Raw genomic sequence first — 26,154 nt, forward strand, 5'->3', positions numbered from 1 at the left:
ATAATATTTTGGTTATTCACTCTTTCCAATCAATTATCCTAAAGAGGGTTTTACATTATAAGAGTAGCTCTTTGTTATCTTTAATCACATATATTGATTAAACTTTGGAGGTCACAAGGAACTTAGAATTGAGCTATTGATCTTTTATTAGGATCTTTCATTACATCATTGGACAATTCCTTTGACTGAGACTTCATTGTTCCCACAATTGGTGTTGAAGGGGGTACTATCTAAGAGGTGACGTAATCGGGTATAATAAACTCAATGACCGGAATAATTTTTTTTACATGGAGTTAATCAGCCATGTTTAGCCAAATTGAAAAGAAAATATGCATGATCAATAATTTTATAGAGAAGCATTTTAAAGGAGTAATCAAGATTAGTTTATAGCATTGATGAAGTGCATGAAAGCAATTTATTTATCCTTTTTGACTGTGTTCTTTACCTTATGAATTTTTAGATAATGTGACTAAGTTGTCTTTTTGGGCTAGATGTTGGCTTTGAGACTAGATGTACCTCATATTGGCTTTTGGACTTAATATGCCAGTTGTAGACTTTGGGACACGATGTGCTGATGTTTGGTTTTGGACTAGATTTGCCCCATGATGTCTTCGGGACTACATGTGTATCACATGTCAGCTTTTGGACAATGGCCCCATCAGTATGAACACATCAAAGAGAAGTTAGTAATTACTGAGACCCTCCTACTACCCTACAATTCATCTTTTCACTTCATGAGTGTGTGGACCTCTACAGTTGTTCTTGAATCTATCAAATTAAATCTATTCTTTACTATGAATATAAGTTAGTTGGTATCTGCATTCCTGGTGATTACCAGGCATGCATTGCTTGAAAGCATAGGATGGTGCCACTATATGTCAAAACAAATTTTTAAGATACAGTACTTGCTGATAAATCATTAATTCCAACATTTCTTCTAAGTCAACATCCTTTTGATTTCCTCTAGCCCTAACCAAATTCACTAGACTCAGGCTGTATAGTTAGTAGCTGTACTGGAATTTTTGTCAATCTGCTCACCTAAATTTTATTTCTCAATGAATGTTGTATGATGGCCTATTTTTGAGTGCAAAATATCAAAAATCTGTCAGTAAAATTGAGGAATCACCTTACTTGACCCATAAATTGGGTTATGGGTATATTTAAACCAAGGAAATGTACTGTTTGACCAGTAGGTGTATAGTTGGGGTCAGCCGCATCTTCCCCTTGCAATATTTTGGTATCAGTTCCCATGAGTAATATTGAACTAAGTGGTTATTTCCCTATCAACAGGTTATTCCCTTTACCCTGTTTCTGTAATGGAGGTAAAGATAAGGTAGATAGATTAGCACCTGTTAGGATCAAAGTGATACAGTACAACAGGTGGGTGGCAGGTAATCTGCTAATCTTTGGCAGATTCACTAAGTTTCATAAGATGATTGAAGGGTTTGGTTTGTGCCATTCATAGCTCAGATCTGAGAAAACTGTACCAGATATTGTACAAGTAGGTGGGTTTTGGTTGGTCTTGGTTGGCATAATCACAAGTGACTATGTTTTATGAGATGATTGCAGGTTTTGAGATGTACCATTCTAGATCTTAAGTTGATCAATAGTAATCTGGTTAAGTACAAAGAATGTAGATGGTCCTTGGTCGATTTGTGCAGGTAATTTAATAGTCATTGGCAGAATCACTAGTGATTCAATCATCTTATGAAACCTAATGAATCTGCCAAAAAAAAAAAGAAAATATTTTTTGTTTTATTCTGATTGGGGGGTGGGGGGGATGCCAAACCCCTATGAATCCACCACTACTTATTAGATAATCATTGATCAACTTTAGAGCTACTTGTATAAATGGCACAGCTGAAAAACTTCAATCGTCTTATCAGACCTTTTAAGTTTTTAAGCTGTGCCATTTATACAAGTAGCTCTAAAGTTGATCAATGATTATCTAATAAGTAGTGGTGGATTCATAGGGTTTGGCATGCCCCCCCCCCCAAATCAGAATTAAGAAAAAAAATATTTTCTTTTTTTTTGGCATGAAATCTTGATTTTCCATTAATTCTATCCCCAAATCTGTTCCTTGCTTTGCTTGGCTTTGCCCATCCGATAATCCATTTTTGCCTCATAACCTGTAATCCTGGATTAGATATGTTTTGGTCTATCATTGCTGATATTCAGAAATGTGTAGAGCTGTGTCATTCATAGCTCTGAAGGTAATCAATTGTCTTTTTTTGTCCCAGTTTATGTCCAGATAGATAGTTGGATTAGTTTTGGTCAACCTGCAGTGTGTGTATATCAGGTTATTTCTGCAGTTTCCTAGGTTTGGTGTATTTTAGCAATTTATCAAAAAGTACCAAAATAAGTTCTACAAAATAATAATTCTTAGCTTCATTACTCACTGCATCCCTTAACATCCGCTTAAATTAGAATTTGCCAAATTTTACACTTGTCATTCAGTATTTGGTAGATTCACCATGTTTTATGTTTGGAAGTTGATCAGTACCAATGGTATCAAAGAAAAGTTGCTTCTTTGAAATATGTAAATGTTGACGTAGTTCATAGTTCTATAGAGTCTTGGACACATCTTTTGAAATCAGAATTCATAATTATTGGATAATGTGAAGCAAATTCAAGGTCTTTGATAAGATAATTGAAATTTTGGTTTCACTTTTGGCATCGACCTAGTCAGTCTATATAACATACAACAATAAATTAATTTGAGTTAAATACTGTAATATGATTGGTTAAAATAATTTTGTTATCTCTCAGTGGATAAAAAAAATATTGACACGCCCCTATTCAGTTAAATTCAGAGCTACTTTTCTCATGTTTAAAGATTAAAATATGTTTTAAAATTAATTCATAAGAATTGGCTATGATAAAAATTTTGTCTATTGAAAAATAACATAAATTTTTCGCGCAATAAACAATATGCACATGGAAAATTTATGTTTTTTTTTCTATAGACAAAATTTTTATCATAGCCAGTTCTTAATAGATTCTTAAGTCCCTTTTGTACTACTTTTAATATTTCAGTTTTACATGGTCATATGATCTACCAAATGGTAAATTCAACTTATTTTACTTCCTGACTATTCATATAAAGAGAATGGATGTGAATATGTCGAAGAGACGACCCAACCGAGCTGAAAAATGTTAGCTCAAGGCCACCCATGGGTCTTCAATGAACATTGAGGAAACCCTCAACCACAGCGAAGGCTATGGCTAGCCCAAAAAACGTCATTATTCACAGATAAAATAACAAAGTTACCCCTTCATAGTCCTGCAACATGATGTCTGCTTTCGAAACTTAAAAAAATTCTTTTGGAAATTAACTTGAACAACTTACAAGAGAAACAGTGAAACATGATAACAGCATTTCCCTAACACAAACTTCACTTGAGCAAACTGACAGGAAATGAGAATCCAAGGACACTGGCATGCTGCATTTCTTTAATAAGAAGCAGAGTGCATGATTACTATGTTGTGTTTATTCTTAGTTTGCTATGTCAGTCTTCAATAGAATGAAGAAAGATTGAACATGTGTTTTTTAGAAGTGTGCGTTCACATTTAAGCCTTTCAATTTATTTTTGATGTATTAGTTCCCTCTAAAACATTGAACTGAGCTTCTTTCAAATATCTTGCATATCTTTAACGATCCAAAAACTGATGTTTAACATTCATTTCTCAAAATAGATGAAGCTTGAAGATGCTTGCAAAAAACATGTCAGTTAAAGTGTTGTAAAAAGCCCCAATTATTTCACCACAGGTAGGGAATTTTGAACAATTGCCCAATTCTGGCTGATCTAGGTTTATATTACCAATAGGGAGTTAACCTTATTGATCTTTTGGTATGTAGTTATTTTAGGTTTCAGACGTCCCTGATACACTTTCAGTTTCATAATAAATTTTGAATGAGACTATCATAGATTGGTTTGCTCCTGATTATAGTGCATACAATGATGATCTTCATGAAATTAAGTTGGTTTGTCCTTGATTAATTGACATTCATATGATCACTACAAAACTAAAACTTTCTATTGTATAATTCACCTGTTTAATTATCCCATATGTAAAGAAGTTTATCAGATTACATGTATTCTTTTTAACTACTATTTTTATTCCCTGAACACTATCATTGTAAGTGCTGTAATTTTTTTTGTTTTTTAGTACTGTCTTTTTGTCCTTATAGAAATGTTACCATAGAGACATCATGAAATGTATGAGTAGCAAAATTGCGCATATACAATTGGTAACAACCATACTATTTCATGATAGTTTGTGTTTATAATAACTTTTTCAATGTGTCATGGATATACTATGTCTTTATTGACTATTGGTATGATAATTTGAATTTATATATAAGTACCAATACTTCAACCAACTTTAAAGATTATATTATATAACGCATTTTACAAAAATGAGTATATACTGCATTATTCTCTGACCAGTTCCTTTCTGAAGAAAGCTGGAAAAATTAGTACCCTTAAATTTTCTTATTAATTGAAACAGTGCTACATTTTAGACTCAAGTAACAATGCCAGGACTACAATACAATGTATTAGCTGCTTCCAGGTTTGTTCAATATCATTATAATTTACATTCTTTTTCTTTTTTTTTTCAGGTCAGGTGATATTTTATCACCATGACAACAGAAAAAAGCCTCCATGAGTTCATGGAGGAGGCTGAGTTGGACCACTACTACAATGCCATAAGGGACCAACTCAAAATTAATGCCATTCATCAACTCAAGTACGTGGAGGAAGAAGACTTGATAGGCATCGGCATGACCAAACCTGAAATGAGAAGACTGAAGAAAATGTACAGAAAAGAGTTTCCTGCTGGAGCTTTGGGCAAGTTAAAGAAGGTAAGACATGAATAGTTAGATTAGTCCTGCCAGAGCCTTGGGCAAGTTGTGAAAGGTAAAACAGGAACCAGTGTCAGAGAGAAGTACTTGCTCACTTATTCACTTAACGAGTGTATATTGAGATATATGCTCTTTGAAAAAGTCAAAATGCTACTTCATTTGGAGCAAATATGGAGACGGCTTTTCATCAATTTATTGGCAAGTTGAATGTTGTGTATACCTCATCTTGCTTTAAAACTGATGTGAAACTGACATCACAATATTGTCGTCTGCTGATATTCTTTACAGCCCATGTAGGTATTTTTTGTCATCTGCTCTCTGGCTCTTTAGTGATACTTTGGACTATGCAACATATTTTTTTCAATTTTTAAATGATACCTCCCATTTCTTTTGACTCTTTGACACTATTAGAAATTTACTACAAACATTCCTGACTATTCTCAATTTTAGTATAATGACATAAGAGTTCCTGAACATGAAAAAATAAAAACTTTTCATATCAGTTTTCAAATTGGCAGATATTTTGGGAATTTATTTACATAATTTACTCCTTTCTTAACATGATTTGGCAAAAGATCATTATAGAAAACGACATGATATGTTACAGCCATCTAATTGCTACAATCACATAACTCTAGACTGTTTTGGGATATAAACCAGAAAGCAATATTTACATAATAAGCTAGGGATGTCATTTGGTTGTGTCATTTTTCAATGAAGTGTCTTACCTTTACTACTATTATATAATGTTTTACTTTATGATTCAGAAATCTTTTGTATAGCAGATTCTTTTGTGTATCTATGGTATACCATATGGCGGGTGTAAAGTTGGGCAATTCTTAGGCAAAGAGGTGTAAGATAAAATTTGGTGGATGCTTAATGGTGTTAAAGTACTTTATCTCAGAATAAATGTTTCACAGAATTTAATTAGGCGTTTTCAGGCACACTTCTAAAATGTGCTAAAATAAGCAACGGGCAAAAATCATATGGATTATATGTTGTTAGGCAATTTAACCATTAATAGCTGGTAAAAATTTTATTGTCTTCATGCTTAGAAGTACAGCCTGTACACGTCCTTGTGATGAAAGACTGCTGTGAGAATATTAAGGAAACTTTTGAAAATGACTGTTTAGGCAAGTGACTAGGAAACTTTTAGAACTTGACTTTTTTTGGCAAGTATCTATGGAAAGTATTGAAAATGACCGTTTAGGCAAGTAACTAGGAAACTTTTAGAAATTGACTTTTTTTGGCAAGTATCTATGGAAAGTATTGAAAATAACCATTTAGGCAAGTAACTAGGAAACTTTTAGAAATTGACATTTTTTGGCAAGTATCTATGAAAAGTATTGAAAATGACCATTTAGGCAAGTAACTAGGAAACTTTTAGAAATTGACTTTTTTTGGCAAGTATCTATGGAAAGTATTGAGATGACCATTTAGGCAAGTAATTAGGAAACTTTTAGAAATAACTTTTTTTGGCAAGTATCTATGGAAACTACTAGTATTGAAAATGACTGTGTAGGCAAGTAATTAAAAAAACTTAATCACACAAATAAGAATGCTACAAATTTTTTTTATCCCTATCACAAGGAAGAGGAAGGAAGCCTTATATAACACCCATACTTGTACTTAAGATGTAATATCAAGAGCTTTTCTTTCAAGTAAATAGGTTGACAAAATTGAGACTTACGATATATCAGGCCTTATAAATCACTGTGTTAAATGTAGTCTCTCGGACTTGTAAAACACACATTTAACAAGAACAAGTGTACCATGAACAATAAATATAGGTTATGGTAAAGAATTGTATCATGAAAACAGTGTCTTAATGTGTGTAGTTAATCCTCTTGGTCAACTGTTACAAGTCCAAATTGACCTCTGTGTGTGTTTAGCACTCCACATAAGACTCATGCAAAATGTGATACATGGGTGGAAAGCCTATATATTTTTATTTTTGATATTTTGTTTAAAATGTCATAGTAAACAGAAAGTAACATGTGGCTTTTCATATAACCCTTGTTCATAGGAGATGAAAATAATATAGAATGCACTGTAGAATTCAAAATTAAGGGAAATAACTCTGTAAATGACACTAAAATACAATACAAACTATTGGATTTTCCATGTTGATTATCTCCAAAGAGCAGAAAGATTGGAATGAATATTTACACATTTCATCATTTAGACCTATAAAGCAACTTTATAGCAAAAATAAAAATAAGTAGCCTTTTTTTAGGTGTATCACATTTCACAGGATTTGCATGATTCTTAAAAATACTGCTACTTAAAAACATTTATATTCTTTTATAGTTAGTGGTATATAGTAGTTTTGATTTATGTGTGTATTTGAAGTAAGTATCAGTGAGTCTTCACAATATCTTTACATTGTTTGTAGTAACAATATTGGCTGGGTGCCTAGCATAGTATGAGAAACAATTAGGTTACTATGCCTACATATAAACAATTAACTGCAGGTGTAATATTTATGTAATTACTGATGTTGTTACAAGCTTCCAAAATATCATTTGGGCCATGTTCAATTAATTCCTTGCGCTATTGATGTTTAAACAAAGAATACATACCCTACCAATACACCTAGTCCTTGCTCCAAGATTTTAGTGGAATTGAGGTTGCTCATTGGCTTGTATTTCTATGTGCTAGTTATTTTGGTTACTGTATTTCATGTTTTTTTGTTGTATCTGTCTTTAATCTTTGTCTTGTCATTATCTCTGGATTCTGTTCTTTTTCATTAATGTTCAAAACCGAGTTCCCTTGATTTGCCTGACTTATTTCTATCTGATAAAATAATATATAACACAAAGAAATAGTTAAAGCTGTTTCTGTTGCCTAAAGGAGGTAGACCTAGGGTAAGGGACACAACTCTTGCAAACCATTGGAACATTTGTATTTACTATTTTACATCAATCTCATGTAAGCATCAAAGTAACTTGGACTGATTTCATTCTGTTTCAAAGGAAAGCTTGAAAGGCTTTGGTGAAATTGAATATGATACAAACATATCACTGATTTAAAGAGTTCTGTCCCTTAACCTAGCTCGACCTCCTTAAAAGATATGATATTCCTTGTTCAATCAATTTAGGAAGTGTCGTCCTTGAGTAACAAAACACTAACAATGTTTGGCTTATGTTTTTTTCTTCTTTATCTTTATTTGGGAACTTCTATTAGCTAAATGCCTGCTGTGGTATGAGAAAAGGTTCATTGTTACATAACAGGATGGCAAATGCCTTTGTAAATTAGTATAATTAGAATTTAACACAAACATGGCACATACCATACCAATAAAAACATAAAATATTTTGTGGGAACTGTTCATCTAGGTCTACATTTATACTCAACAGTATGTTATTGTTCACAGAAAAGTTTCAAAGGGATCTTACTCTTTTGTGACTTTATGTTGAAGTATTATTTTTGAATTGAGTAAGATATTGTAAATAACAGAGGAAAAAAATATGTGCAATCTGGTTGAAGGCTAGATAGTGTCTTTTTCTTGTATTTTGGTTAGAGTTCCATGGCAAGGGTCATTTTCATTGTCATTTTACGTAACTGATGGGAAAGGTTTCTCCTTCAAATTTGGTTATGCTTAAGCCAAAAAAACATATCTGTTTCTTGCTACCTTACCTATCCAAGTTTTTATTTTTGTGCCTACCCTGAACATTTTATGGCAATTTTGACTCAAGCACTATTAAAGTCTAAATTTTTCCCTCATTAACTCAATGTAAAATGTTTTTGGAAAATAAAAATAGGAAATTCAAAATGCAAGCTTGCCTGAAACTTATTTTGCTGCCATGCATGCCTAACTAAAACCAGTATAAATGGGAAATACCATAGAACCATTTGTTCTAGTTTCAGAAGACAGGGATAAAAATTGCCAGTAGCCCAGTTACCCAGGGCTACTTGATTTTGAGATGGGCTACCAAACTTTTGGGGAAAATTAAGTTGAACATACATGTGTATAGCACCTATTCAACAGAAATGCTATCTGGGCTACAAATTCCTAAGTTTTACCCCCTGGAAGGCAAGGGTCAAAGGTTATGCAAAACTTTTGTTTTGAAAATAACAAATGTCTGGTTGATATAAAAGTTCTTTGATATGATAAACAGGATTCTTATAATAGATGCAGTATGACCCTAATTATAATATTCCCTGGTATATTGATATTGTATTGACAGCTGGTATTGTAAATATATCATTGGATGTATATAAAGTAGATACTTTCAGTTTGAAACTATTAACTTTGACAGTGACATGTTTTTTAATGTGTACTGCTATAAGGCCATAATAAAATTCCCATAAGATTTCCATCACTGCCCACTTCTATTTTATTTTTATTTTCAAAATTTGTTTTGAAAAATATTCCTGAATTGTTCTGTAACTTCTGGTTTGAAAATCGTGACTTTTGATGCTGTTTCATTTTAAAATAGTTCCCAATTTGATGAAAATTGGTATAAATGTAGCATAGAAAATATATATTATGATAGAGCTGTTTCAATACCTTTTGCTAGTAAAGTTAATCACCAAGCACACATAGATGATCATAATAACAATGCTCGTTTTTCTTTTCCGACACAAGTGACAGTTACTCATCACTCAGTAGGGAATCTGACATACTCCTACAGAAGGCAAAAATAAAAAACAAAATTTTTTTCTATGCCCTAATTTTTCTGAAAAGTTGGATACAAATCTAGGATTTTTCTTTGTTATGTCCTTATATCATGTTTTATTGGAGTGAATTCACAAATGTTAGAATGGGAGGTGGGGTAGCTCTATGAGCACAGAGTCTTGGATACTTGGAGGGTGCCGCTGAGCTCCAGTACTGTATGGTTCAGTATCTTTACATTCTGACCATTTAACACCTTATTGTTATAAAATATTTGGTGCATGTCTTTTATTAATGACAAGGTAAGAAAACTTAGTCTCTGTAAAAAGATAAAGTCAAGGAAATAAGTTTTACTCCATCTTTTGCTTTTAGTAACATAATTTCACTTGTTATGAATTGTATTCATGAACTATCAATCACTGATGAACATTATATGGACAAATTCCATATAATTCAGTCAGGTTCTAAGAATTTATGATTTTAATGATTATATAGTCACAATTCTATTGAAATAATTCAAATGAGTTTTTGATTTAATGTTTACGTATGCAAAGTTAGGGACCATCTCAAAACATGTTTTTATTTCATGCAAAGAAAATTAAATTCTTTTCACAGATAACATACATCTATCAGTTGAAGAAATAAAAAAAAATACTCCTTTGTAACTTAAGAATTGCACAAGTGAAGAAAGATACATCTTTATATATTGCCAGATTCAAGAATTTCCTTTTAAAAAAGGGGGACACTGATGAGCCTTTTAAAATGAGTCTACCTTAATATAAAACATACTTTTATGGGTAGTGACACATTTTTCAAGTCATTATAATGTGTAAAAGTTTAAATAAAACTTATGATTATGACCCTCATTTAAATATTTTGGGGTTTGTATTAAAGTATATTATTTCACTGTGTAAGCCAGATGTACACTGAAATATGCAGGTTATGCAATCTGCTGCACATCTCTTGCAGGGAATCCATATCAATCGTTATGTTGTAGACAAAAAACCAAGTTACTTGTTGAACATGACTCATACAAATCAATACAAGATACACTTCATTCTATTATGAGAAAATTTCACCTTTCGTTCGATTTTCACATGTATTTTGTAAAATCAATGTACCAAGCACTCAACTTTTTCTTAACCACAGAATACTACAGACACCATAGATTATCAAACAATAAGTCTCTCCAATTCACTCTGTGGTTTTAATTGCCTTCTTGATAATGAAATATCTATTGTGGATATGATGTCACACCTCGACATGTAGTAGATTTGTTATGGGATGTATGAAGTCATCGCATTATAATAACACAAACAAGGCTTGACAATCCTTCAGGAATTTTATTAGTATGAACAAAGGTAGTGACAAGAAAATGAAGTTTTTTTCGGTAAGGAATATTATTTTTAATTTTTTACATCTGTTTTTTCTTAATTGATTGAAAATTGTTGGCTGTCATGGTAAATGTTAACATAAGGTATGAAATCTGATTTTCAATGTCACAAGGACAGAAAACAAACTTGTTAGTGCATCATGAATGGATTTTATCACTGCATGAATTATGACAGTCCTTGAATTGGTTGCAGGATGGACCATGACATTAGATAAGTCCAGTCTAATCTATATGGATCCTATGTAGTTAGTATTGAATGTATGGTTGATGAAGAAGTTTTGAATAAAAGTGTTCTACCACCATTTCAAGTCCCTGTTGCTTTTTATGGTATAATAGTAAAGAAGGTGTGAGAGGGGTATCATTTGGATTAGGACCCTTTAAAGTAGGTCTCATCTATGAGGCCTGTTATTATTTAGGCAGAGGTTAAAATTTTCTTTCAAGAGAGGAATGTCTCGTAATTTTCATAAGTCCAAATTTATGGTCCATTTGAGGAAAACCAGAAGACCACAATTAAGTGTCAGTGTAAAGGATTGAAGGTCTAGGACCAAGGTTTATAAATTGTTAAAGGTCCAAGGTAAGAAATCTAGAGTCCTGGGCATTGGACTTCCCCTAATTTTAATCTCTGTTAGGTAATGTTTGCATACAACAAAACCAGTCTTAATGAAGCCTTCTTTAGGGAGAATTAGTTTGGGGAGGGATCATGTCTTGTTTACATACTGATGAACCTGATATAAAGGGGATTCAAACCATGTTTAGTTTACACTTCTATATTGTCCAGTTGTTGGATACAGAGAAAGAATTCTAGACAGTGTCCTAGTCAAATATTTCTCTATTTCAATGACTTGAATAAAATGTGAGATGAACATACTTGACCTACAGAGGTCAATATTGAGGACACTCAATGTTTTGTCCTGGCGATTAATTAACCTTGAGAGAACTGGGGATTAACCTGAGCTGTCCTAGGGCCTTGTATATCTGCCAAATAGTCTAAGCCTAACAGAGAACTGTATGGGGACAGGAATGTAAAAAAATACTTAGTTCAAATACTGGTCATAATATTGTTGTTGTAATATTTATCTGGTGCATGTCTTGTTTGGTGAATTTCTGCACTAAGGACATAGAAGGAAGGTCTTTCAAGTTTTCTGCAATCCGTAATATAATGAGGAATAAATAATTGTCCCGAACCATGGGCAAGTCCAAGATTTCATTTAAGGGAGATTATAAATATTCTAAGCACAGCAAGACTAGTATTTTGTTTTTGGGAGTCATTTTTTGGAATATCAAAATTTCAAGCAATAACTATACATTTTTTACATGTAGGATATTTAAATGGTCAAAATTTGTGTATAACCATGATCTCATGCATCAAATTTATATTTTTCCAATTATGTTTTGGTGTGAAGGGGTGTTGAAGTAATAACAATCTGTATAAATCTGTCAAGTATTTGAACAATGTGGACTACCTAGTTCTTAAAACCATCAATAAAGGGTGACTTAATTTTTCAAAATAAAATGGCAAGTGCTTGAGGTAACTACTGGAGTTAACTACCAGTAAAGACTAAAAATGCTGAAAATGTAAAGAAGATATGAACCAGATTCCACAGTTTTTCACAAGTTGAGGTAGGAAAGAGGTAGAGAGAGACTGGATTGAAATACAAAATCAGTGTAAACCTCGGATCCTATTGGTTGTTTTTCTTTGTCAAGTTCTATTGGTTGGGTTCTATAAGCAATTCCTCTATATTGTGTTATATTGGTGATTTTTCTAAAATGGGTGCTATGTGTTATTTTTCTATGACAGGTTTTATTGGTGATTTTTCTTCATTTGGTCCTGTTAGTGATTTAAAGTCCAGACAGAGGGGACAATTTTCACACAGGGGTAATAACATATTTTCTAGTATTTATATTACCTAATCATAAACTAGGGTGTTTTAAAGGTATTTAAACACCATTTATAACAGCTAGAAAATATTTTATGAAAATGGTTCTAAATAAACATCAGAAAGTGTCACCCTTGGTAGATCATTACTCAACTGAAATGTATATCGTTTGTTTAATAAAGCTGCCTTTGAAGAAAAAAAGACTGTTATTGAACAATTGGCATTTAAGGCCAAGCTGATTTTTATTTTGTATTTATCTTTTCGACTTTGTTATGTGTCACCCTGTGTAATCGGGCAAAGAGTTATAAAAATGCCATGGGTTTAGTGTTTCCCCACAACAAAATTTGATTCCCAACGAAATGGAAATTTTCCATTCAGTTGAATGATAGAGTAGTAACAAATTAAAGTATCTACGAACTGGTGTTTTTTTGTTTTTTTCCCAAATCCATGAAAAATGGTATCCATGAATAAAAGAACTTTTTTAGTATTGGAAAAAAAAGGATGATTGGGTATGGGAAACAATTTTTTTTTAATAATTGCCTTCAATGAGTTGACCTAACCCATTACTTCCTTCCTATGATCCACTAATGATATTTGTAAAAACAATTGTGCTTGAAAATTTGGAAAACTTCCTTTCACATTGATAGATCTGTTTTTTAATATTTTTTTGATGCGGCCATGTTTTGATTCAAATCATAGGTTAAATGTCCTAAATTCAATGAAAACAAAAAATGTTTACATTTGCCTCAATCCATATACCCTGATACCCACTTATGAATTTTTTTTATATATGTGTCCTTATGAAAACAATTATTTCATACAATTGGCCTAATCCTACTACCCTAATAAGCACTTATGTTATTTTTTTTGTGTAAACATATTTTCATGTGTGTGTCCTAATCCTTCCTTCTTATTTACCCCTATTAATGCACTTTGATGATTCATGTGTAGATTAAATTCAGTTATCTTTACTTATATATCTTCCAAGGGGGTGTCTTTAAAAGATAAGACAGCCTTTTTCTTAACAGATGCTGCTTTGTGTACAAGGACAAAATTTCTGTTTTTTCCATTTATCTTGAAGTATATTTGTGTTTGTCGTGATTTTATGGATAAACATTAATAAGTGAATGCTTCTAGTGATTCTTAGTTGAAATTTGTGAATTTTGTGGACATGCAATTTGTGAACAATTCAGTGGATATTTTTTAATGGAGTAAATGAGATTCTGAATTTCAGAAACAGGATTCATTTTACTGTAAAAGTAAAGAATTGTTGAAGACATTTTGTCAGGAAGTTGTATATACTTGGAAATTGTTTTTTCTATTTTGACAATTATTGTAGTTTTTCCACACACCAATTTAGAACTAATATTCATGTTTTAAATGAGTGAACATTCATTTGGATCAGTGTTTGTGTCCAGATTTACCAACACATATTTTTTTCCAATACAAGTGTACACAGTTGTTCCAGCCACAAGCCACTTCAATATAATTCTCAGTATCCTTCATAAGTGATAAGCTTGATACCTGCCATTCCAAATTTGAAGCTGGATACATCTTAGGAACTATACTATTGATCATTTCAAGTTGCCTTTTTTTAACCTTTTCATCTGAAGACACGTGGTTATTAATCTCAGTGAAGTAATTCTTAAAGTTTGAAGCCTGTTGAGTTGGATACACATTTTAGACCATAGGTACAGGATTTCTGCCATACAAAGATTTGATGCTTACCTTGGTGATACAGAATGAAGAAGCATTTCCAGTCTTTCAGGAATTCTTTCCCTGTATGTAGACCTGATGTTATAATCTGTACACTTACAATTAACATAATCTGGGGGTATCTAGTAATTTTGAAAAGGGGAGATTCCTGAGAGGTCTTAGAAAAGGAGATGGGTTTCAGGCTATTACCGTAATTGCTCATTTTCACCAAAATTTTGTGCAATATTAACAAAATTATCCTACTAAAGTTTGGGTCTGCCCCCTGAAAACCTTACCCCCACTGGATCCATCAAAAACGGTAAAGTTTTGATTCTAAGTATATTAAATGTGAAAGACTCAATTATAAAAAAAAAACAAGTGGTTACTGTAATGAAATACCAAAGTCATTTGTAAATTGGTTCAATAGACTAGAGCCTCATTCCCCACCCTTATTTATTCCTTGGATTAGGGGGCTCAAAGGGTTTTTTTTCTATTTCATTAGAAAGTATATTTCCACTCTAAGAGCATCAATTACAAAAAAAAAACAAAACATTTTGGTCCAGTAGTACAATACACGAGAGTCTCATTCCTATTTCAAAATTATCCCTTTGGAAGTGAATTAGGATTTTTAAGGGCAACACTGATATTTCTTACTCCCCCCTTTTTCTACAGAAGAAATTCAATATATAAGATGTAGTCAGTAATTTCATGTAAGGTTGCAGGATGTAAAACTTCCTTTGTTAGTTATAAGGGGTTATTTTAACACTATCGTGACATGTAAAGATAATATTACAACCATGGAAGATTTACTATTGTTTCGTCTAGTTTAGCATGACTTGTTTAAATGTATATAAGGTAATTCGGATAATTTATTACTGATGCATTATAGTTCATGTGAAGTTTGCCATTTTCACTGGATTATTTTCTTTTCACTGGCCCACTGGGTTATTTGTATATACAGCCCTGTTTCGATGGGCATTTTTTTCTTTATACAACTGTCCATCAGTCTGTCTGTCTGTTTGTCTGTCTGTCCACTTTTCCTTCATATTTCAAAAAATGTTTTAATGAAATGAAGTTTATTTGTTGTTTTTCTTGAAGGATGAAAGCTAGTTTTTGTTTTTCATTGTCTTCTAAATTTACATTTTGAGTATTGTGACTAAGTGTCTTAAAAGGGGTGCTTTCTGGTGTGTCATGCTCTTTTAGTACAACAGTTTCTTTCCTTAGATCATCAAGGTTGCGAAAGGTTATGATAAAATTATTTATTCATTAAGACATATGTTATGGTCCCTCAAAATGTTCCACAGTATATCCCTGGAAAAATATCTTTAGATAGGCCTCTTTCATTAAATTTAAGCCATCTGTACTGTAGTTTACACCCGGAAGCCTTTATTTTTTATCAGATCTAAGCAGCAATTTGCCAGCTTTAATATGCTATAGTAAGTTTACACTAGAAATACTTGTGTGTGAATTTTTGTGGCTTGTGAAAATTTAGAGCTTGTGGTTACTGTTTATAGTCTGACCTCAGAGGCTTTAATTGTGTCTTCTTATGGGATCGATTTTGGGTTTGGCCAAACCACAAATTTACAAATATTGCTACTGAAGGTAAACCATATATATATCTGGAGGTTACAGGCAAGCACTATGTGTACATTCTCACATGTATTTTTTTTCAAACAAATTTGATTTTCTTCAAATTATCTGAACAAAATTAACTTAATAGTCCAATGAACATACTTAGTAAATATTTTACCCCTACATTTAAGACAGTTACTGTTTTTTTTCAAAGACTTTAAGTTGCATACCACTAATTTAACCAATGAGCTTTTAGAAATATGCAAAAATAGTCCTACACAAGTTTTAGTACATTTTGTTATGTTACTGTGAAAAAATTGAATATCAAATCTGCACAAGTGAGCTTGTGTTGGGCAGGGAATTATATTTTCTTCATTTCTACATAAAATGGTCACTGTAACTTACTACAAGGTAGTAAACCCCACATAATATTTTCGGGGCTATTAGTGTACACATGCAGCTTTTAGGTGATGTATAGTCTTCTTCAGGTTAAACTTTAGATAGAAGCTCCATAATACATTGGACTTCATGAAATTAGCATTGGAGCCTATGGGAAGTGACATTAGTGGTTTGTAGCCTTAAGAATAAGAAAAGTTAGGATGTGGTACTAGTCTACATTCATAATTTAGGATTTAACGAAGGGTTTCAACACTTTCATCAACTGGTGAAGGGTAATAAAAAAAAAAACAAAACCAAACTGATAAAATCCAGGCAATATTCAGAAGGCAATGTCAAAAGGAAAACCTGCAAAATAAATGGCAATACCAGGGTAAAAACCGGAAGGTTGGAGACTACTGCAACAGTCCTGACTTTAAATAGTACAGGCATTCTTTACAGAAATGGTGGGATCTATAAGGGAACAGCCCATCAAATATCATATGATTCAATTTTCTAATTAAACTGATATTCTCCCCAAAAAATATGGTGTTTTTGATAAACAGTTCTACTTCAAAGAACTTGGCAACTTCTAGAGAATTCCTGTTGGCCTTAAAATTAAATAAAAGGCAAGATTGAAATTGAATGGCAACTTTTGTCTTCATTATTAGCTATGGAATAATAAGACTTGTTTAATCCAAAAGCCAGCTTTCTTTTCTGAAACCTAATGATGAAGCATGTGTCAGATTTAATGTATAAAATGAACTGTTGTTTTATTAGATAAAGATGTCAAGTTCATCAATCAAAATTAATAACTTTTGAAATGAACAATTTCTTGTGTCTGATTATACACAGGTGTTAACATTATATGTGGGGAAACTTGCATGCAGGGGAATGTAATGGAGAGTAATTTAAAAAGTTGTGAAGGAAATAGTATTTTTTTTTTTCATTTATTCATGATACAATATTTTGCTGGAATATAAGGCATGTCAATTCATCAAAATAAGTCAGAAGCCAAATTGGGTATAAACAAAATCTAGGATAGTCATTTTATAAAGGTTATCTCTGTTGTTTTATGCATATTTTCACCTTGTGAAAAATCATAGGTCATTCTTGGTTGAACTGGTAGACATTTTTACAACGAAAGTCATCAGGACATTGCATTGCTATTTTGAGTTCAGTATTTACAATACACTTCTATGAAATCAGCATTTAATCTAAGGTCCTAAAAGAACATAGGATTGATTTGGTCTCATAGTATGTGTGTTTGAAATAATAGAACAGGTATTATGACTAGGATTGAACCCTCTTTTATGTAGAGGAATAAGACATATTCAATTCATGTACCTGCATTCCATCTAATCATTATGCAAGGACATATACCTGTAGTCTAGACCATAGACAAAAATGAAGAAATTACAGGTTTAAATGCTGTGTTCTAACCATTTAAGTAGAGGTTCACAGAGTACAGGCAAAAAAATCGACAAAAATAACTATTATGTACGAAATTTGTACTGCATGATCATGTAAATGACTTAAACTGGACTCTAGGCATAATCATTATGTAAACAAATTGTTGTTTTTGTAGAACCTGTTTAAACAAACCACAAATCTGCAAGAATCCTGTCTTTTCCATTCATGATTATATTTTAATGTTATTTCACATGTTTTTCCTGCATTTCAAACCTTTGTTGACAAAAAGAGGAGTGATCTATAATGTTGACAAAAAGAGGAGTGATCTATACATGTACTAATGTACTTATTCAGTTCTTAATAGTTCAAAGAAGAAAGTTTACTATGGTAATATCCAGGTTAAACATTTATTGGCAGTATATCTTTTTAATGCTATTTTGATGAGGGGTATACTTGTACAGTGAAACCTGCCTAAACCAAACCCTGAATAATGCAAAAACCTGTCTGAACCAAACCCTGAATAATGCAAAAACCTGCCTAAACCAAACCCAGAATAATGCAAAAACCTGTCTGAACCAGATACTTTTTAATGTTCCTTTACACATATTTAATTAAATTTTGAAACATCTACCATATCATGGATAATTTCAGGAGTGTGCTTAAGTCTGTGAAATATCTACTCTGAGCTTAATTATTTTGTGCATCTCTAAGCATCTGCCAAAATAAGAAATGCCTAATTTTTTTGTATACCCTTTTGACTGTAAATGAAAGAAATTTACACCTGCCATATGATATCTAAACCCAAGCAATTTATGAAGTCCAAAAGGGGTTTGGTTAAGGTAGATTTCACAGTACTTGTTACAGACTGACAGACTACAATCATACTGACTCCCAGTATTGAAATTTACAAACCATACTGAAAGGTACCCCTACTTTTTCCAAGTACACAGCATTACAAATATCTGGCATGGGTTTGGTGATTTTGAAGAGGGTCCCCAGTCCTTTATTGGTCAATATTTGATCTAAAAATGCATGAAATATACAAAATTTTCAATTTAAAGAGGAGTTCTAACTTCCAGACCCAAAGGATTATCCACTGGTGGCAGGTTGGCTTCATGTATGACAGTATACAAGTATCTCTTACGAGAGTGAGCAATCATATTCGGAATTATATCTAAAGTGTCCAAGTTCCCTATAACAAAGGATCATATATTCTTGTGCAGAAAATATCGGTTAAATGAGATCAGCTTGGATTTATAATCTTGCCGCCATGATTTCAAAATTAAAATGACTACAGTATTCCTTATCTTTAGTTTTGAAATCACAAGAATTTCAAGTTCTTTGGTAATAATGTAGTACAAACGCCCTCATAGTGTATATTTGATGAATCATCATCTTTTGCATCAGAATTGCAGGGAATAATTTGTGTTCCATTTTAGATTTTATAAGCTTGAGCTTCCTATGGGGTTATAGGTCAAGTGGTCACTGTGTTTTGCATGTTGTAAGATTCTTAAAAAAAAAAAATATTGGATCCAGTAGATTGATAAATGATGTTGGAATGAGTTTCCTTGTTCATTTGATTACTGAACAAAACAGAAGCCCTTAACAGGAAAGAGAATACAAAAAAAAGACAGAAAGTTAGGTCAGAAATTATAAAGGATTAAATACCCACCCTAAATAAGAAATCTTAGGCAGATTTTTCAATATTCTTATTTGAGAAAAAAATGTCTAAAATCATTAAGAGGCCAAATACTGTAATGTTCTATATATAGGATGCCAAAAAATTATGGACAACAGAGACAGGAGAAAAAGTTTGTTATTTGAAGACAAAGAGTTAAGTTAAGAGATTTGTCATACTTTGAAATGATGTCCGAAGTTGCCATTTCTGTTCAGGGGTGTGCCATTTACTGATGTATCATCTACATGCCAAACATGATTTTGTTTGGACCCTTAGTTGTGTAGTACATATATGTTGTATGAACGATAGTTCACTTATTACAATAATGGATTTATTTACAATTTCAGGCAATTTTAACAAGATCTGGAGGAGATATAGGAAGGCCCCTGAGCCCATCTCCACCAGAACAAAGGTCTCCTCGACCATCCTCATACATCAGACCTCCAAGTAAACAGATTATCCCTGCAGATTCCATTCAGATCAACAAAACTCTTGGTGAAGGGGAGTTTGGTGTGGTTCAACAAGGATTATGGACAACAGAGACAGGAGAAAAAGTTTGTTATTTGAAATTTAATTATAAATATTAATAAAAACTGTATCTGATGCAAGAATTTTGAAGCAAGTTAACAGACGTGTCATACTTTGAAAATGATGTCCAAAGTTGCCATTTCTGTTCAGGGGTGTGCCATTTACTGATGTATCAGCTACATGCTAAACATGATTTTGTTTGGACCTTTAGTTATTAAGAAAACGAAAATCAATCTGCTGCAAGAAAAAGCTGAAAATAGAATTAGGCATATATAAAACTTAATGAAAACAGGAGATATGCATGTTCCAATTATTTCTAAATTTTATCAAAGAAAGTGTTAACTTTTACTTCATAACACAAAACAGACATGGAGTTGACATGCAACTTAAAACTGAAATTTGTTTGATGATTTTATCATGATAAATAGAAGATACTGCCACAACTGATAAACTAGCACACAGGAGAATAATGAATTAGTTTGATAAAACATGAGCTGTACATGTTGCTCAGCACATCATGAATATCATGATAATTATAGAGAGAGAAATGTGAAGATTGCAGCTAAATTAGACAGGAATTATCTGAATTATGGATTTCTAAATTATTAATGAATGTCATTAACTATTAATTATTGGAATTATATAAACTGATGATAGCATACTGTGATGATAATTGTGTTGTTAAATATTTTATGTACTGATTTAGGCTTTTTTTGCCAAGAACCATTTAGAATCATTGATTGTTAGTGAAAAAAGTACTAAAGAGGACTTAATGTGCAAAGAAAGATAACTCTATTTCAGCTTTGTTAAATTGAGGACTTATTTTATACATAGTGGTTACACCACTACTCACAACTTCAAGAATTACTTGACAAGAAATTTACTTAAATAAATATTGCCTCTGCAAACTCAAATATAATACACTAAAACTGGAGGCTATCGTGTGTTGCATCCTATCATACCATTTAGAACATTAAGAATATCTTACATTTAAAAGACATCAAAATTCAAATGTCTTTTTGAATCTCCATGAACACTATAAAAATCATAGAGGTTGTTGTACAGTTAAAAAGAGAACACCCCAAAAAAGGCTACATATTTTTATTTTTTGTTATTAAGTTGCTTTATAGGTCTACATGATGAAATGTATAATCATTAATTCCAATCTATCTGGTCTTAAAAGATAATCCACATTGAAAATCCAACAGTTTCTATTGTATTTTACTGTCATTTACAGAGTTATCTCCCTTAATTTTGAATTATACAGTACATTCTAAATAATTTTAATCTCCATAGAGCATGGGTTATATGAAAAACAACACGTTATTTTTCAATTTACTATAACATTTTAAACAAAATATCAAAAATAAAAGTATGAAGGCTTTCCAACCATGTATCAAATTGTGCATGATTCTTAGCTGGAGTGCTACTTAAATCACAGTAATTGTAGCAGTAACATGAAATTTGACCAAAATTTTTCTATCTTATGTTGTTACAAATGAATTTAGGTACGGGGTTTGAATAAAGACTTAAGTACATAGATTTTGTGGTTTTCTTAAATCACAATATTTTAACAAATTAGCATCAGCCCTTACAAGAGTACAGTCACAAGAAACTAGACATGTATTTATATTTGCTCATATTGCATTGCAGGTTCAAGTTGCCATAAAATGTCTTACCAAAGAAAAAATGCACACAGGGACGACAGAATTTTTAAAGGAGGCTAATATCATGCAGAACATAGACCATGATAATATCGTCCGAATGTATGGTGTTGTGTTAGACAAAGATGAATCTCTTATGTTGGTAGGTATTGTGTGGTGTACTTGTTTATTGCAGAGCTAATAAAGTTCCCATGAAATTTATGTCAGTCAAGATTCATGTGTATCAAGTGAAATAATTTTGCCTGTTTATTGAAACATCAACAGAACTATTTACTATTGTTGGTGTATCCTGAACCTTTTCATAGACAATTTATTGGGGACCTTTGGTTTTCCTCATTTGAACAATTAATTTGAAATTTCCAGGAATTTCCATTCTTGAAACTATATATGAGCTTGTTTAATATTTTATAAGTGCAAGAGCTATCATATTTGATGTATTCACATAAAAATCAAAACCTAACGATTAAGACAAAACTTTCAACTTTCATAGTTACATAATCAAGAAAAGAACAATTGGATTTCTAAATGGTTTTCTGATGAAAATCACGTCCTGATGATAATTTACACTTCTAACTGTAATGTTTATAGATACTTGAAGTGATTGTGTGGGACTTTGAAAACATGATCAAATGTCAACTTGCCAGATACCAATCTAAATGAATTTTTATTAAGAAATCTGTTTTTAGGGCATTTTAGTGAGAGCTGTTTGATGTTGGATGTTTTGATAGATGAGCGTGCTATGTTAACTCAAATAGTAAATATGAAAAACAAATAACAAAGATCGGAATCAAATTGTTTTTCTTTATTTAATTTTTAATGCACTAACGTGGAGTTCCTGCTGTTCTTAATTTAATTGTTAATTGATTCGATTTTTATGTGAAACAGTCCAAGTAAGGTTAGTGGCAAAATAAGTCAGTAAATAGTCTTTTTTGATCATCAAATAAGGATTAAGACAATTTTTCAAACAAGATAAAATTACAGAAAAAAAAAGAACTTGATAGAAATGAGTCACTTTTTTTGAGTGGGGGGCATATAGTGATAGAGCTGTCTGTCCTTCCTTACTTCAGTCCTTCCTTCCTTTGTTTCTATTATGCAGAGGGTACCCATCTCTTATCTTTCACTGAACTGAATTTAATGAAACTTTGACAGAATATTTATTATATATTCCCATTGTGCAGCTCCTTTTACAGATTTTGATCCCAATTAATTTTGAGGTGAAAAGGTGGATGTTATCAAGTGGGAGAATAGGGGTATTAAGTGAGTAAGATCACTCAGTTGTTTCTAGTTTTGATGAACATGTTTGTAAATAGTCAAGTTGTGTGGATAAAATAAATAGGAAAACAAGTATCCAAAAAAATATGTTGGAATATTTGATTGTTGTTTGTTTGTTTGTTGGGGTTTAACGTCTGAGCAGCAATATTTCAGCTATATTCATACGACGGTGGAATATTTGAACTTTCAGTGATTTTTTTATCTTATTCTATATTTTAGGTAACAGAACTAGCTCATATGAGATCGTTACTGGAGTGCCTTAAGGAGCCTTCACTAAGATCAGACTTTCCTTTACCTAGACTATGTGATTTTGTTCAAGAAATTTGTGATGGAATGAGTTATTTAGAAAGCAAACGTTTGATTCACAGGGATTTAGCAGCGAGAAATATTCTAGTGTTCAGTAAATCTAAGGTAAGGGAGTTATCAAGACTGAGGTGAGCTGTTGTGGATTGGAAAATAAGAATCCTATATTCTTAAATTGGGTATGATGAATTATATGTGGATTTGACATTGATTTTGTAAACCTGAGTTTACCTCTGACTACAGGCTGTTTCCCCTAGCAAAATTATTTTAAATTCATAATTCTTGTATACTTTCTATGCAGATGACCTTTCTGATCAGCTGATCAGATTTCATCTTTCATGATTTTGAAGGAAAACCCTGAGGATTCTGAAAAGGCCATCTGAACAGAAAGTAGAATGGGGTGTTGTTATATCCTACATGCAGTGACTGAATGGAATAATTGATGGATCTAATTTTAATTAGTTTGATTATAACCCAGATTGTTGTTTCCATATCAGCCAAATTTTCTACTCAAATTGGACTGGAGGTTTCTCTTATAAAAAATGAGCAATAAAATTACTGTTTTAAGTTTAATACAGAAGAAAAAGCCATTATGTATAATTGTGTCACTTGAAATGTTTGGATATAATACAAGATACTATTGGAGACATCCAATAAAGCAGACACAAAACAGATTTTTGCCAAATTTTCTTTCAACCTGTATCCTTAAAGAATCTCCATGCACAAATTTTCTTTCAACCTGTATCCTTAAAAAATCTCCATGCACAATTTAGTCTGCAGCATGAAAAATACCAACAAGATGTAACAAAAAATTCAATCATACACTCTTGCACAGCTTAAACCTGAAAGACCTATAGACATATTTACACGTGTGGATGCCATTGGTGAAAATAATATATTTCCCCGTTGTTTTTGTACTGAATTCTCCTTCAACTTAAAGATTTACAAAGTCACAATTAAAAGTTACATTGTTTCATTGACGTCAAAAAGTTATTCGGAGACAAATCTGGGGTCATTCGGAGCAAAATGACAGGTGTGAATTCATGTATTGAATTGCTATTTCTGTTATTATTTCAGGTTAAAATTAGTGATTTTGGATTATCTAGAGCCTTGGGTATTGGTAAAGATTATTATCAGAGTAACTTTAGTCTTAACCTAAAACTGCCAATAGCATGGTAAGTACATTTCTTGTGTTCAATAGGCAATCGTATGTACATTTGTATTATTATACACGGCCGAATATGCCACATATGATAAATATATGGTGCTTGATTCATATGATTAGCATATGATTCTCAAATGTTAATTTTGACTTGGAAACATATGATAATCATATGATAATTATGCAATAATCATGGATGAAACAGGATTATGATTCCATTCAGAAATAAATTTCTTGCACTTAAGGTAGAATAGCTGGTATTAAAAATCATTTCAAGTCATTCTTTATTTTATATTTTAACCTCTAGCTGGGTCTGCTAAGAGGGTGAGATACCAAAGCATAATAAAACAAAAACTCGTCTAAACCAGACACTTTTTGAAGTCCATCAATGTCAGGGTTCATTGCCACCAAACTTCCAAAATTACTTATGAATGAGAAAATTCTCAAGTTTTTGTGACATCATCAATTTCAAAGATTTTGATTGGAGTTGGATGTTCAGAAAATTCTCAGACTAGTTTTTAGCTCACCTGGCCGAAGGTCATGTGAGCTATTGCCATCACTTGGAGTCTGTTGTCGTCGTCATCATTAACAATTATACAAAACTTTTCTCCTGTCATACTACTTGACCAATTAGAACCAAACTTGGTAAGAATGTTCCTTGGGGTATCCTGCATAGAAAAAAAAAGGAGGCTGCTGTTACTAAAACTAGAACCGGGGTCAGACTGGTTTTACGCATATATCTCGAAAACCGTTAGTTTAGCCAAATTCTTTCAATAGCTGAAATGATTCTTATTATAAGGACTACACAAGTCTTCAGGGATCAAAGTTGTCAGACCACTCCTTGTAAGAGTTGTTGTCCATGAAAGGGGAAAAATGATGTCTCTTTTTTTTACAGCTTTCAGTCAATATCTTGAAAACTATGATAGGTTAAAAGAAACTTTCAATTGTTGAAATGATCCTTATGATAAGTCCTACCAAAAAATTCTTGAGTCAAAATTGTTAGACAACTTCATGACAAATTTATTGCTTTTGAAAGGCATAATTCAACCAGGTGAGCCATTCCGGCTCCTTGGAGCCTCTTGTTAAAGTTTTGTGGAACTGGGCACAGATTAAATGATTTATGGACCTTAGTAAACCAAACACCTGTCTAAACTGAACAAATTTTACAGTCAGGTTTGGTTTTAACAGGGTCACTGTATTTTTCTGCTATCATAACTATATCAACTTTTACAGGTGTGCACCAGAATGTATAAATTATTTAAAGTTCACCTCAGCGAGTGATGTTTGGGCATTTGGTGTAACACTTTGGGAAATATTTACATACGGATTCCAGCCATGGGCAGGACTAACAGGCCAACAGGTTTGTTAATGTCAAGAACAAAGACCATGATAACATCGTGTAATTAACAAGTCTGCATTCAAATAATTGTAGTGCATTAGGCACTATGAAGGTACCAAATAGGAACAAAGGGGCACTGACATAGTAGGGAATGGGTGCTGCAACCCTCCATTTTGCCCTGGTGAGGGCACTGATTATTAAATATTTCTATGGTAAAAATACACTTATTTATGGTATGAAATGCCTGTCTCCGTAAGAATCAGGCAGTGGGTGAAGCATGGTATAAAAAAAACACCAATTTGAAAGTGTGAAATTACTGTTTGCATCATCTTAATCATGATTTCCGTAACATTTTGGTGAATTGAGTTATTATTTCATTGGAATGCACTGAAAATAAG

The 26,154-nt window shown here is 32.3% G+C and overlaps 1 protein-coding gene across 24 annotated transcripts in view; it reads left to right on the forward strand.

Moving 5' to 3' along the window:
- LOC148601680 (activated Cdc42 kinase-like) overlaps positions 1-26,154 on the forward strand; it is a 136,873-nt gene that overhangs the window by 86,550 nt on the left and 24,169 nt on the right. For 21 of the 24 annotated variants that reach the window (XM_088555640.1, XM_088555644.1, XM_088555641.1 and 18 more), the window contains 6 exons: positions 4,625-4,867; positions 19,836-20,042; positions 21,670-21,822; positions 23,172-23,363; positions 24,333-24,430; positions 25,651-25,777. In XM_088555640.1, coding sequence (XP_088411766.1) covers positions 4,646-4,867; positions 19,836-20,042; positions 21,670-21,822; positions 23,172-23,363; positions 24,333-24,430; positions 25,651-25,777 — 999 coding nt within the window. In that variant the 5' untranslated portion in view covers positions 4,625-4,645. Of the gene's footprint in view, positions 1-1,295; positions 1,381-4,624; positions 4,868-10,716; positions 10,876-13,828; positions 14,537-19,835; positions 20,043-21,669; positions 21,823-23,171; positions 23,364-24,332; positions 24,431-25,650; positions 25,778-26,154 lie in introns of those variants that run through there. The other 3 variants (XM_088555648.1, XM_088555649.1, XM_088555650.1) reach the window with 3 other exon arrangements.

Source organism: Perna viridis, chromosome 12, assembly GCF_037379345.1.
Source record: "Perna viridis isolate PV_CMFRI_1.1 ecotype Kerala chromosome 12, ASM3737934v1, whole genome shotgun sequence".
Taxonomy (NCBI): domain Eukaryota; kingdom Metazoa; phylum Mollusca; class Bivalvia; order Mytilida; family Mytilidae; genus Perna; species Perna viridis.